Consider the following 13,639-nt stretch of genomic DNA (forward strand, 5'->3'; position numbering starts at 1 on the left):
TCAAAATTAATGAAACAGTTTAAAACAAAAAGTAATATTAATTGAAATGGACCAAGAGAGTAATTAATTACTTGTTATTTTATACTCTTATTTATTTACTCCATGTGTTTTCATATGTTTTCTCGAATAGAAATTACGAATTTTAGTGTTAAATTTTGATTATAATTTAACATTAATATGAAAATACATATCCATGTGAAATCTTGATAGATTCATCTCCAGATTTAATTTCTAAATATTAATTTTTTAAAATATTGAATTTTAAATTTAAATTGAGATCTGAAAAAAAAAATAAAAAGGACAAATAGAAAGAATGAAAGTGATTAATTACATAAAATTTAGTTAAGTTAGTGATTTAGGCTGTAAAGGGAATACTAAAGAAAGAAAGATGATGGTTCGAAAAAGTTTGAGAGGAAGAGGGCGGTGACCGGCCAATAGAAACAAAGCCCATGAAAGTGACCTAATTGTAAAGTGACCTTTGACCATCTCTTTAGCTAGGTTTTTAGGAAATTTCCCGTGCCGCGAATGTATGTATTGCGACCAATAATCTAAAGCCTAGCTTATTTGTTCTTCCTTTTTAACAGAAACATCAATTGAAGAAAACACTATCTTCATCCACTTAGCAATATCATCATCGAAAATCACTCAAACTCACTGTTATTAATAGAGGTCGGGTAAAATAATCGTGGTTGTTGAGATATAGTGTGAAAGGTAATTAATAAATATAGTGTGAAAGGTAATTAATGAATTTATCCTAATGTGAATACATTCAATGTAATTGTGGATGAACTTGCCTATAAATATGAAAGTTCACCATTATAAAAACTACACCAATGAGTAAAAACATCTTTATCTTCTAACTTTTACTCATTCTACTTCCTCCTTATCTCTCTAAGTTTTAACACGTTATCAACACCAGCTCTACCTTTAATCATCAAGAAGGTAATATTTTTAAAAACCTAATTAAGCATTTTTTTTTTCTTCATCGGTACCCACAAATGGACCAACAATCAAATGGTGTCAACATCATCATCCAAGGTGTTTCTAACACATTTTTATATTTTATAATTGAGCATAATTCCATGCCCTTCACTACAAACCCAACAGGACTGATTTAAATCAGCTCCGACATAATAATCCCAATAATACTAATGGTCCACCAGTACGACCAACTCGTAATTCACATGTACGACCAACTAATAATCCATCAGTTCTACCGATTAATATTCCATCAGTACGACCAACAAATAATTCATCAACACAACCAACTAATAATGCCCCAACAACAACTACTGAAAATAAACCCCCACCAAGTAATAAAAGAATCAAAGATGATGAGGGAGAAACAAGTACTAAACGTTGCAAGATAAATTTAAATGACCCATAAAATAATTTATTGGACAATATGTCACTTTTATGGATGACAAGGACACTTTATTGCTTTTGTTATTGTTTTATTTTATACCGTCTATATGGCTGGTTAACTTTTTTACCGCCTAAATGGACAGTTAGTATTATTTATTTCTTTTGTTATTCTTTAAACCGCCTATATGGCTGGTTAATTGTTTTTCTTTTACCACCTAAATGGACGGTTAGTATAATTTTTTATTCTCGTATATTTATATATTTTTTATTCTCGTATATTTATATGTGCATTTTTTTTTATTTGCAGTATTTGCATTTATATCCATGTGCATTTTTTTATTTACCTTTTACTTTAAGTATTTCTTTTAAGTATACATAACAATACGGTATATTGTACAATTTGGGATAACCCTCTATAAAATAGGATTACCCCAATTTTTTTACCACATACCCCTTATCCTTTAACTTTACTCTTTACATCAAAAACCCTCCTTCTCCTTCTTCCTTCCACCGACAATGTACCACCATTATAAAAATAATCCATCTTCTTCCTCTTCCCATACTTTTAGATTTGAAGAAAATTTTGCCAAACTCAAATTATATATCTCCTTAATTATGGGTTTGTTGGTCCTTCTTGTAGCATTAGGAATTATAATAATTATGAAGAAATAATTTATTTTGAAGAAGAAAAAACAAAATGCACATGATTTTCTTTGTCATATTTTCTTTTGTTTGTTAGTGCATTTTGTATGATAAATTATACTAATATATTATATAAATGCTATCTTTTTTTGCCCTCTTTCGAATTTATTGTCTTTAATTTTTTTTTCGTTCTTCTCCTTGTTATTACTATTATTATCATTCCTCTTGTTCTTGATTTATTCCTAAATTTATTATCTACAACAAATTCATAACAATAAACCAAGGGGGAGAACATTATAAAATTAAAAGATCATAATTTTTGTAATGGTTTATTATTATGAAAATATAAGAATTATTGCATTGTCATATACTTACAAAACAATTATATATTATGTAGCAAGTATGGCAGAAATTACCAAAAGATTATTCAACATATTAGACTTAACTGGACAAAAATTCTTAAAATGAAAAGCATATGCCATCATGAACTTAGCTCAAGGACTTGAACATACTGTATTGGAAGTAAAAGAAAATGATCCAATAGATGGAACTCAAGCTACCAAAATAAAGGTAGCTACAAATCAAGAAAAGGCCAAAGCCTTAGTCCTCTTGAGGCATCATATTCATGATAGCCTTAAATCTGAATATTTATTCATAAAAGATCCCAAAACATTGTGGGGACTCTCTTGTTGAAAGGTTTGATCACCACAAAAGGGTGCTTCTTCCACAAGCTAGCCATGAGTGGAAGAATTTAAGATTTTCTAATTTTAAGACTCTCAGTGAGTATAATTCAACATTATACCGAATTGCATCAATGTTGAAATATTGTGAGCACCCGGTGACTGATGCAGAAATGATTGAACTCACATTATCTACTTTTCATCCATTAAACATTATTCTGCAACAACAATATAGAGAAAGAAATTTCAAAAGATATTCAAATCAGAGTGTAGTACTCTCACTGGCTGAACAACATAATGATCTTGTCTGGAAAAATAATAATATGAGACCTATTGGATCTCAAACTATCCGTGAGACACACTCTACTAAAATACATGTGCCTGAAGCACATGCTATTGAAAATAAAGGCCGTGGAAATTATAATAACCGTGGTAGAGGACGCGGAAATTTCTGAGGAAGAGGACGAGGACGAGGTCGTGGAAATTTTTATGAACATGGTAGAAAGTTTCAAGGATTCGGTAGAGGCCATTTTCCCCAAAATTATCAAAATGATCATTACAATAATAATTCTCGAAGGGGAAAACAAGTTAGATATCACAATAAAAATAACCATCAAGAAGGAAAAGAAAGTATTTGTTACAAATGTGGCATGACAGGGCATTGGGCACGTACATGTCGTACTGCCAAACATTTGGTGGAGCTGTATCTAGCTTCCCAAAAGAAAAAAGGTAAAGGTGTGGAAGCAAACTTTAATCAAACAAGCACCTCAATGCCTAATGTCGATCCTTATAATAAAGCAAGCACGTCAATGCCTAATCTTGACCTTTCAGACTTCTATTTAGATGACGATGAAAATGATAAAGAATATGACGAAGATATTTGAATTTTTTCTTAACAATGTTGTAGTGCTTATTTAGTTGTATTTCCGTTTTATATGCAATCTCATTTTTATGTATTGATATCACCTTATGTTAATGAAATTTTATTTTAACTATCTATTTATTTAATATGAAGATATGGATCAGTTTGAAAATGGAGTCAAATATCAATGCCTCCTAGATAGTGGAACAACTCACACTATCCTAAAGCACAAAGTATACTTTTCTGAGTTGAAGATGGTAAAAGCAGATGTCACCATAATCTCTGAAACCACTACACTAATAGAGGGATATGGAAAAGCTCAAATAATACTCCCTATTGGGACAAAGCTAGTAATTAATGATGTTTTATATTCGAGTAAATCTCGACGAAATCTCATAAGTTTCAAAGATGTACGCCAAAATGGTTATCATTTAGAAACAATGACTGAAAATCATACTGAATGTTTATGCATCACATCTGAAAAATACGGCAAGAAAAGCATTCATGAAAAATTACCAGCATACTCATCGGGATTATATCGCATTAATATAAAACCGGTTGAGATAAACATGGTGTCTAACCAGAAGTTAGATAATAAAGAAATGATAAATTTATGGCATGACCGATTGGGTCATCCTGGTGTGGGAATGATGCGAAAAATTATTGAAAATTCTATTGGGCATCCAATGAAAAAAATGAGAATTCCCCAACCAAATGAATTATCATATTCTGCATGCTCACAAGGCAAATTGATAATCAGACCATCTTTAAATAAAATTGCTACTGAAACTCCTAAATTTCTAGAAAGAATTCATGGAGATATATGTGAGCCAATTAATCCTGCTTCTGGGCCATTTAGATATTTTATGGTATTGATTGATGCCTCAACACGATGGTCACATGTAAGTCTCCTACAAACTAGAAATGTGGCATTTGCGAAATTACTTGCTCAAATCATTCGATTGAGAAATCAATTTCCAGATTATACAATTAAGCGAATAAGGCTTGACAATGCCGGAGAATTTACATCTCAAACTTTTAATGATTATTGCACGTCAATTGGAATTGACGTAGAACATCCAGTAGCTCATGTTCATACTCAAAATGGTCTGGCTGAATCATTGATTAAAAGACTCCAATTAATAGCAAGACCATTATTAATGAGGTCGAAATTTCCATCATCTGCGTGGGGACATGCAATAATACATGCATCGTCATTGATAAGATTGAGACCAAGTGCTTATCATAAATATTCACCACAGCAATTAGTGCATGGTCGAGAACCAAATATATCACACTTGAAAATATTTGGATGTGCAGTATATGTCCCTATTGCGCCACCCCAACATACAAAAATGGGTCCACAAAGAAGGATGGGAATTTATGTTGGATTTGAATGCCCATCAATTATCAAATATTTAGAACCAATGACTGGTGATTTATTTAATGCTAAATTTGCAGATTGTCATTTTAATGAGACAATATTCCCATCCTTAGGGGGAGAGAAAGTGGACCCAAATAAGAAGGAAATAGATCTCACATGAAATGCAATGCATTTGAAAATATATGATCCAAAAACGAATGCTTCTGAACAAGAAGTTAGAAAAATTGTCCATAATCAATATATTGCAAACAGATTACCTGATGCATTTGTAGAAACAAAACAAGTGACAAAATCATATATTCCTGCCACAAATGTTCCGGCACGAATTGGAATTCCCACTGATAACAAAGCCACTGAAAATGAATCTATTGCACGCCGGAAGCGTGGAAGACCACTTCGTTCAAAGGATTTGAAACAAAGAAAATCCAAAAGGTTGAATGAAATGGCAAATGTTATCAATATTACTTCTTCAATGAATTGTAAAGAAACAAGTTTTGGAGATGAGGATGAAAATCTCAGAGAAGAAGAAAATAATGATATCAAAGATAACAATGAAAATTCGATTAATTACATTTCAACTAAAAGGCAAATAAATCGAAAGAATGTTATTGTTAATAATGCACTTGCTCATTCAATCGCCACCGAAATAACACTTGATGAAAATGATATAGAACTAAGAACGATATAAGAATGTCGGCGTAGGAATGATTGGCCGAAATGGAAAGATGTTATTCAAGCGGAATTAAAGTCACTTGAAAAACGAGAAGTTTTTGGACAAATTACCCAAACACCAAATAGTATAAAACCGGTCGGCTATAAATGGTTGTTTGTAAGAAAAAGAAATGAAAAAGATGAAGTGATTAGATATAAAGAAGTCTAACTATCTCAAACAGTTTGCAAATGCGACTTATGGATGTTGTGACCGCATATTTATATGGTTCACTTGATACAGATATTTATTGAAAATCCCTGAAGGACTTAAGTTGCCAGAAAACCACCAATCACGAGAAATGTTTTCCATAAAGCTGAAAAGGTCACTTTATGGACTAAAACAATCTGGAAGAATGTGGTATAATCGTCTTAGTGAATATCTCCTGAAAGAAGGATTCAAAAATGATCAAATCAGTCCTTGTGTATTTATTAAACGGACTCAATCAGGATTTTCTATAATTGCAGTTTATGTTGATGATTTAAATATCATTGGAACTCCCAAAGAGCTTGAACAAACTGCAAAATATTTGATGAAAGAATTTAAAATGAAAGATCTTGGGTAAACAAAGTTTTGCCTTGGATTACAAATGACGCACTTAAGGAGTGGAATCTTTGTACACCAATCCAACTATACAGAAAAAGTGCTAAAAAGATTTCATATGGACAAAGCTCATCCGCTGAGCTCTCCAATGATAGTGCGAACATTAAAACCAAAAGATGATCCATTTCGACCTTGTGAAGAAGACTAGAAGATTCTTGGCCCTGAAGTGCCATATTTAAGCGCAATTGGAGCTCTGATGTATCTAGCTAATAGTACAAGACCTGATACTGCTTTCGTCGTTAATTTATTAGCTAGATATAGTAATTCACCAACAAAGAGACATTGGAGCGGAATAAAACATTTGTTGCGCTATCTTCGAGGAACTAAAGATCTTGGACTATTTTATAGATCAAAGCAAGATGCTACACTTGTTGGATATGCAGATGCTGGATACTTATCAGATCCCCATAAGGCTAAATCACAAAATGGATATGTATTCACATATGGAGGTACCGCAATATCTTGGAGATCCACGAAACAAACACTGACAGCTACATCATCAAACCACGCAGAATTAATCGCCCTTTATGAAACAAGTAGAGAATGCGTTTGGTTAAGGTCAGTAATTGGTCACATTCAAGAAGAATGTGGGATAAACTTGATAATAAATTCTCCAACTGTAATTTTTGAAGATAATACCGGTTGCATTGAACAAGTTAGTGAAGGCTTCATCAAAGGGATAAAACCAAACACATAGCACCAGAACTCTTCTTTGCACATGACCTCCAGAACTACAAAATAGTAAAAGTCAAACAAATTCAATCAAGTGAAAATCTTGCAGATCTATTCACAAAGTCCCTTCCATCAAAGAGATTCGAGCAACTTGTATATAAAATTGGAATGTGTCATCTACGAGATATATGTTGAACTCAGGGGGAGAATCATATTTACTGCACTCTTTTTCCCTTCGTTCAGGTTTTTATCCCATTGGGTTTTTCCTGACAAGGTTTTTAACGAGGCAGTATTAAATAGAAATATTGTAATAATATTTTACTCTTTTTACATAATTAGAATGCATTCAAGGGGTAGTGTTGAGATATAGTGTGAAAGGTAATTAATGAATTTACCCTAATGTGAATGCATTCAATGTAATTGTGGATGAACTTGCCTATAAATATGGAAGTTCACCATTGTAAAAACTACACCAATGAGTAAAAACATCTCTATCTTCTAACTTTTACTCATTCTACCTCCTCCTTATCTCTCTAAGTTTTAACAATGGTGTTAATATGCGAAAATAGAGTATTGCTAAAATTGGTCCCCGTCGTCTTCGTCTTCGTCTTCAGATCTCTAAGGTTTATCAAGACTATTACTAACATTAATGGATGATCTTAAGCTTCATTACAAAGAGTGATGATGATGATGATTTTTAAGGAGAAGTGGATTTTCAATGATGATGATGGTTAATAATTGTGAGGGATATTTTTTAATGATTACAATTGATAATATGATAGATATGCACGTATAGAAAATTTCCTAATCTTACGCAAATATAAGAGATTATAATGGTGAAGATAATTGTGTGAAAATGAAGGTATTTGATGATGATGATGATGGTTAAAAAATGGTGAAGAGTTGTTTGAAGACTATAACTGATAATAGTATGATAGTTTTAACTTAAAGTGATTATATAATATAAGGTCTATTTTAAGACTCAAAAGTCTTAATACAAGCCTTAAAATGCATATTCGAGAACTCAAGTTTAACATATACTCTAAAATCTAAAATATCAATGTTCAAGTCTTAAATGATCAATTTTAAGCCTTAAAATGACAGTTTCAAGGCTTACAAAACCAATTTAGGACTTAAAAAGCTTACTGATCAAGAGTTTGAGTTTAATATCTACTACAAACCTCACAAATCACAATGTCATCTTAGTCTTAAATGGTCAATTCTAAACCTAAAAAAGGCAATTCTAAGACAATCAAGCTTTAAGAGTATACTTACTTACTCAAATGATACAAGGCATACTCCAAGCCTTTCAAAAACAACTCCTAGATTTAAAACGCTTATTTCAAGTCATAAAAGGCCCATTAAAAACTTAAGTTTAATAACTACTTCAGACCTTAAATACCAAATCTGATACTAAGCCCAATAATAAATGACTGTATATATGCGGCGGTTGCACCTAAGTATTTGTGTTATGCTTTATGTATTGCTAAATCACTGGCTTTACACCTTTTTTTCCGTTCTATTTATTTAAATTTTATTTTTAATTATAATTTATATTATTTTTATTTTTCTTGAACATATTAGCTTGTTTTTTCATTTTGTTTATACAATTTTTTAACTTTTCTATAGAATATTATTTTATTTATTTTTTCTTAATTTTTCAATCGATTATCATCGAATCAAAACTAATAGAAGAGAGGAAATACCAATTAACCTCACACTATTGTGTTTTTGCTCTCCCTTTTCCTTTGTTAACCTCCCATATGATTGGAGGCAAAATTACAAATTGAATGAACTTGAGTTAATTACTTATTACTGAGTTATGTCCACATGGGTTTATGTGTGGTCTCTTTGTTCCTCCTAGGTATCTGAAATTTTTAGACCCACATGGATTTATTGAGCTTTACGGATATTCGGGCTTGACGAGTCTAGAGTCTTAAATGGATTTTTATTTAGTTATTCAAATTTAAATTACTTTTATATTTTAAAGGTTTCATTAGTACTAAATTAATCTATAGGTTGTATCTAACACTAGATTGAGTACAAAAAAAAAATAGAATTAGGTTTCAAACAAATTTAAACATGATTTTAGGCTATGTAATAGATCGGGTCTACAACGAGTTTGGCAAGTTTGAATCTTAAATGGGTCTAGTGAGAGGGTCTGCATCGAGTCTAGGTCTGAAGACCCTATACCATAACCCTGTCCCCTTTTTTGAACCTTGAAACAAACCCGAATTTAATGGATCTAAAAAAATTAGACCCAAACTAACAAAATAAGCTTAGAAGCCTTAATAAGAAAATATTAACCATCAATCATATATTGAACAATTAAATTTAAATTTCAATACATATCCATAATCATAATATTAGATTAAAATCCAATACTACAATCTATGTTACCCAACATCAATGCAAACCAAAATTCATAAATGCAATTGCTACATTCTTAACCCGCTTAATACACTAAATACTTCAATCGATAAAATCTCTTATTCAAATTTGGGTTTTCATACTCAATTAATACAAATTATCAAAAAGAAACTATTCTTCTATTCATTCAATTCATTGTTCAAAATAATACAAGTATAAAATCGTAAACTAACTAAATTAATTTTCTAAATACAAAGTCTTATATGAGATGATCTTAGTGTGAGATGCGCTTCATAATATGGATTAAATAGAAATTTTTAGCTTATGAATTTTTTATTTTGAGATCATCTTACTAAGAGATGACATTTCATAAAAATAACTCTTTTCTAAATTATAATCAACTTATTTAATACCAAATCACACTCAAACTTATTTTTATATTTTCAATTCACATTCAACATATATATCAAGTATCACTACAACTCCTCCTTTTTTATTTCTTTTCATGTCTCAAATACAACATAATCACACAAGTTTAACCTAAATACATAATCAAGTTCCATCTATTAATTACATATACAATTAATCCATATCAATCTTACATTTCCAACTCATATACCCAAAATTTTCATTTACAGCTAAGTCAAGTCAACTTTAGCCAATTATATCCAATAATAATATCCATATACTTTATTTATAAACGAAATTTGAAATCTAATTCATAACAATCTCACATGAACATCAAAATAAACATTTATTTAATTTAACTCTATAAATTTCTAAAATTAAGTGTAAAAGTAACAATTAGGACTTGTTTTCTTTATTTGATCTGACTGAATATCATCTGAAATTACTAAGGTCTAATCTGATCTGAATATTTTTGATTTGATTTGATTTAGTTTAGTCTAATCAGATCTAATCAGATCTAATTTAATCTGATTTAGTCTAATTTGATCTGATCTAAGATGGTATAGTCTGTTCTGGTCTTGTCTTGTCTTGTCTGGTCTGATCTTATTTGGTTTCATAAAGTTAATGTTATTGTAATATTTTTATTTTTATCATTATTATTATTAGAATTATTATTTATTTATTATTTATTTTATTAATTAAGTAAGTAATTAATTAATTTATTACTTAATTAATATTATCATTATCATTATCATTTAATTAATTAATTAACTAATTATATATTATTATTATTAATTAATTAATTAATTAATTAATTTAATTAATTAATTAATTAATTAATTAATTAATATAATTATATTAATATTTTTATATTCAAATTATTAAGTAATTAAATTAATTAATATTAATATTAATTAATTAATAAATTAATAATAATGAAAATAATAATAATAACATTTTAATTAGAAATATTAATTGAGAAAACCTAATTTAGTTTGATTTGACGTGGTCAGGTGTGTATGATCTGGTGTAAAACTTTCTGATCTTATATATTATGGTCTTATCTGATCTAATTTGATTTGTTCTGATTTAATTTCAATAAGAATAAGTAATAAGTTTAAAAAATAAGTTAAAGCGAACATGTTCTTAATCTAAACTTAGTTTAATTTAAGCTCAATAAATTTTTTGTTGGAATGTACCTCAAATTGGAAAAGATTAATATTGAAAAGCAGCTCTAGTCTGCAGTTTATATTGTTTTGAGTGGCAACCTGAGATGAGAGATGTCGAGAAATCCAGCAATCAAGTTTACTAATTCAAGTGGAAAATCAAGAAAAGACCATCATCAAATTTTGTAAACCCTATTAAAAGTGATGAAGACTAAACAGATTTAGGAACATTCATAGTTGTTGAAATCAAATAATTTATTTGGACAGTGGAATTGATAAGAACACCAAAAATCATAATAAATTGATAAAGAATTAATAAATTATAAAAAGGTAAAAGAAAGATATGATTTGATCTTATTTGATCTGATATGATTTAGTTTAATTTGATCTAAATAGATATATTTTAATCTGATTAGATTTAATCTCATCTATCTGATAAATCAAATGTGATTACACTTAATCTAATCTATTTAAATTTGATATGATCATCTAATTGCAATAAAAATAAGTGATAACCAAGTATAATAAGTTAAAAAAGAACAAGCTCTTTCGATGTCCAACTACAGGGCACTAGCTGATAGCTATCAAAATTTGAATTATTTAAGTAAAAAAATATAAAATTTTTTTAAAATAGAAATAGGATAAATTTATCTCCTAAAATAAGCACAAATTTTTCAGAGTTGAAGTTTGAGGTTGTTCGTTATTACTAATAGCGATAAAAAATTTGACTTTTTTTGACCAGCCTTCTTTGTTCGATGTTAGTAACAACGAAAAACCTCAAACTTCAGCTTAGAGAAATTCGTATTTATTTTCGGAAATAAGTTTATCTCATGTTATTTTAAAAATATTTTATATTTTTTTGCTTATATAATTCAAATTTTCGATAGCTATTTGGGATTCAGGATCTCATTATCACTTCTCCACTCCTGCGTTACTCTTCAATGTCTTAGCTTGGTTTTTACTGAGAGATACATAATTGTTATTATAAAGATAAACAAACACAAAATGGAGCGAAATGGAGAAAATTGATCCATATTATCATCATTTACCTCAAGTATCTATCTATCTATATCTAATACTAAAACAAAGATCACCTAAAGACACGTGTCATGTTCTGATGAGTTTAGTTTCCGCCTAATAACTAGAGTACTGAATATGCTATTACCTCAAATAGCCTTTAATATCTAGATTATCTACTATAATAATCTCTACAATTAAGGAATTAATTACTGCAGTATTAATGACTTTCTATGTCTCCTTAAACTAATTATCACATTTTTTGAAAATCATTGCAACTTGTGACGAAAGATTACTTCTATTTTTTTCTCATAAAAATTCTCTATCTTTCTTCTATTCTCATATCTAAAAAATTGGTTTTTTTTTTATTTTTAATTATCTTCTCTATAGATTTTTTGGGTTTAGCTAATTTGAACCAAAGAGAGAAGTAAAGCATTTAACCAATCTCGATGAATGGGCTATATCTCCTGCATTAGTCTACTTTTCTCTTTTATTTTCTTAAATATTTTATTTATTGATTTTTAATATCAAATTTTTTTTATGCATGTGAATGATTTATTTATAAATTTAAATTTTAATTGCTTTTTTTATTATTATTTTGATTGACCAAACCTGGATCTCTTTTTTCCTAATTTAGCAAATTTTAATTTCTTTATTCAAATTGAGGAAACGTAAATCGTGTTTAGAGATGGATGAAATCTACAAAAGTGTAACTAAACTTGAGAAGGATTGACAATAACAATCGTGATATTGTTTCCTAATACTAAAATCTAAAATTTATTTTCCTCATAGGAAAATAATGAGCAAGATATAAAATTAGAATTCAATCATTTGATTATTACCTAACATAAATTTTAAATTTTACCAGTATGTATTAATGCATGATCAATCATATATAGTTATTTCATGGGTCAAAAATAAGCAAAAATAAAAATTTTAATATGTGATGATTATGATAATATTTATTCTTTAACATACAATATTATATACAAGCCTATATTTTAAATTGCGTACCAATATTATTTTTTATTCATCTGTTTTTGATATTTTTTATTTATTTACGTAAAAATATATGTTAAATATGATAAGATATTAAATAACCCGTGCTTAGCACGGGCAATCACCTAGTATATAAAATGATTCCTGCCAAGGCAACATATAAAGAAGTTGAATATCCTCCACACTATCCTTTTCCTTCATATGTATTGACAATTCACATCAAATGGGGTTATTTTATCAAAACGTTACTCCAATTTGGTCATTGGGACGTTACATTTTACCTACGTCCTAAAAGGTGGGTGTGGTGGTAATTCTCGACCTTTTTTTAGGCAATCCGTTCTAACAAAGGAATCAGAAATGAAAAGAGATGTCCAAGGTGCTTCAAGGATGATCGATGGGGGAGTCTGTGAGGTCGAAAGATGTATAGATGGTGGCGGAAAGTTTGCAGACTTACAGTAGCAGAAATGAGAAAGTCACGATTCATGAAGGAGATGGTGAAATCCTCGTAAACTAAATAGCTCAGAGATGTTCATGGTATCAAAGCATAATGACAGAATAGGTAGGACCAAGAAATACGGGGTCTCGCTAATACGACTGGTCTTCACTTCCCTACATTTTATTGTCCAGTCTACAGCACAAATAAGGCAATGACTGTGCAAAGGCAGCAATCAGCATCACTTGTAGACGAAGCAAGTACTAGAAAAAGCAAGAATATGGGCCACAAGGAAAAGGAGATGCCTAAAAGTTGACCATGGCTAAAAC

The 13,639-nt window shown here is 29.7% G+C and overlaps 2 protein-coding genes across 3 annotated transcripts in view; one reads left to right on the top strand and one right to left on the bottom strand.

The window, feature by feature from the left end:
* Window positions 1–13,639, bottom strand: part of LOC130814806 (oxysterol-binding protein-related protein 4B-like) — a 988,965-nt gene that overhangs the window by 672,639 nt on the left and 302,687 nt on the right. The window lies entirely within an intron of this gene.
* Window positions 2,491–3,142, top strand: LOC130815653 (uncharacterized). Its single transcript, XM_057682143.1, has 2 exons — window positions 2,491–2,577; window positions 2,669–3,142. The coding sequence occupies exons 1-2, from the start codon at window positions 2,491–2,493 to the stop codon at window positions 3,140–3,142; spliced, it is 561 nt and encodes a 186-aa protein (XP_057538126.1).

Source organism: Amaranthus tricolor, chromosome 6 (genome assembly GCF_026212465.1).
Source record: "Amaranthus tricolor cultivar Red isolate AtriRed21 chromosome 6, ASM2621246v1, whole genome shotgun sequence".
Taxonomy (NCBI): Eukaryota; Viridiplantae; Streptophyta; class Magnoliopsida; order Caryophyllales; family Amaranthaceae; genus Amaranthus; species Amaranthus tricolor.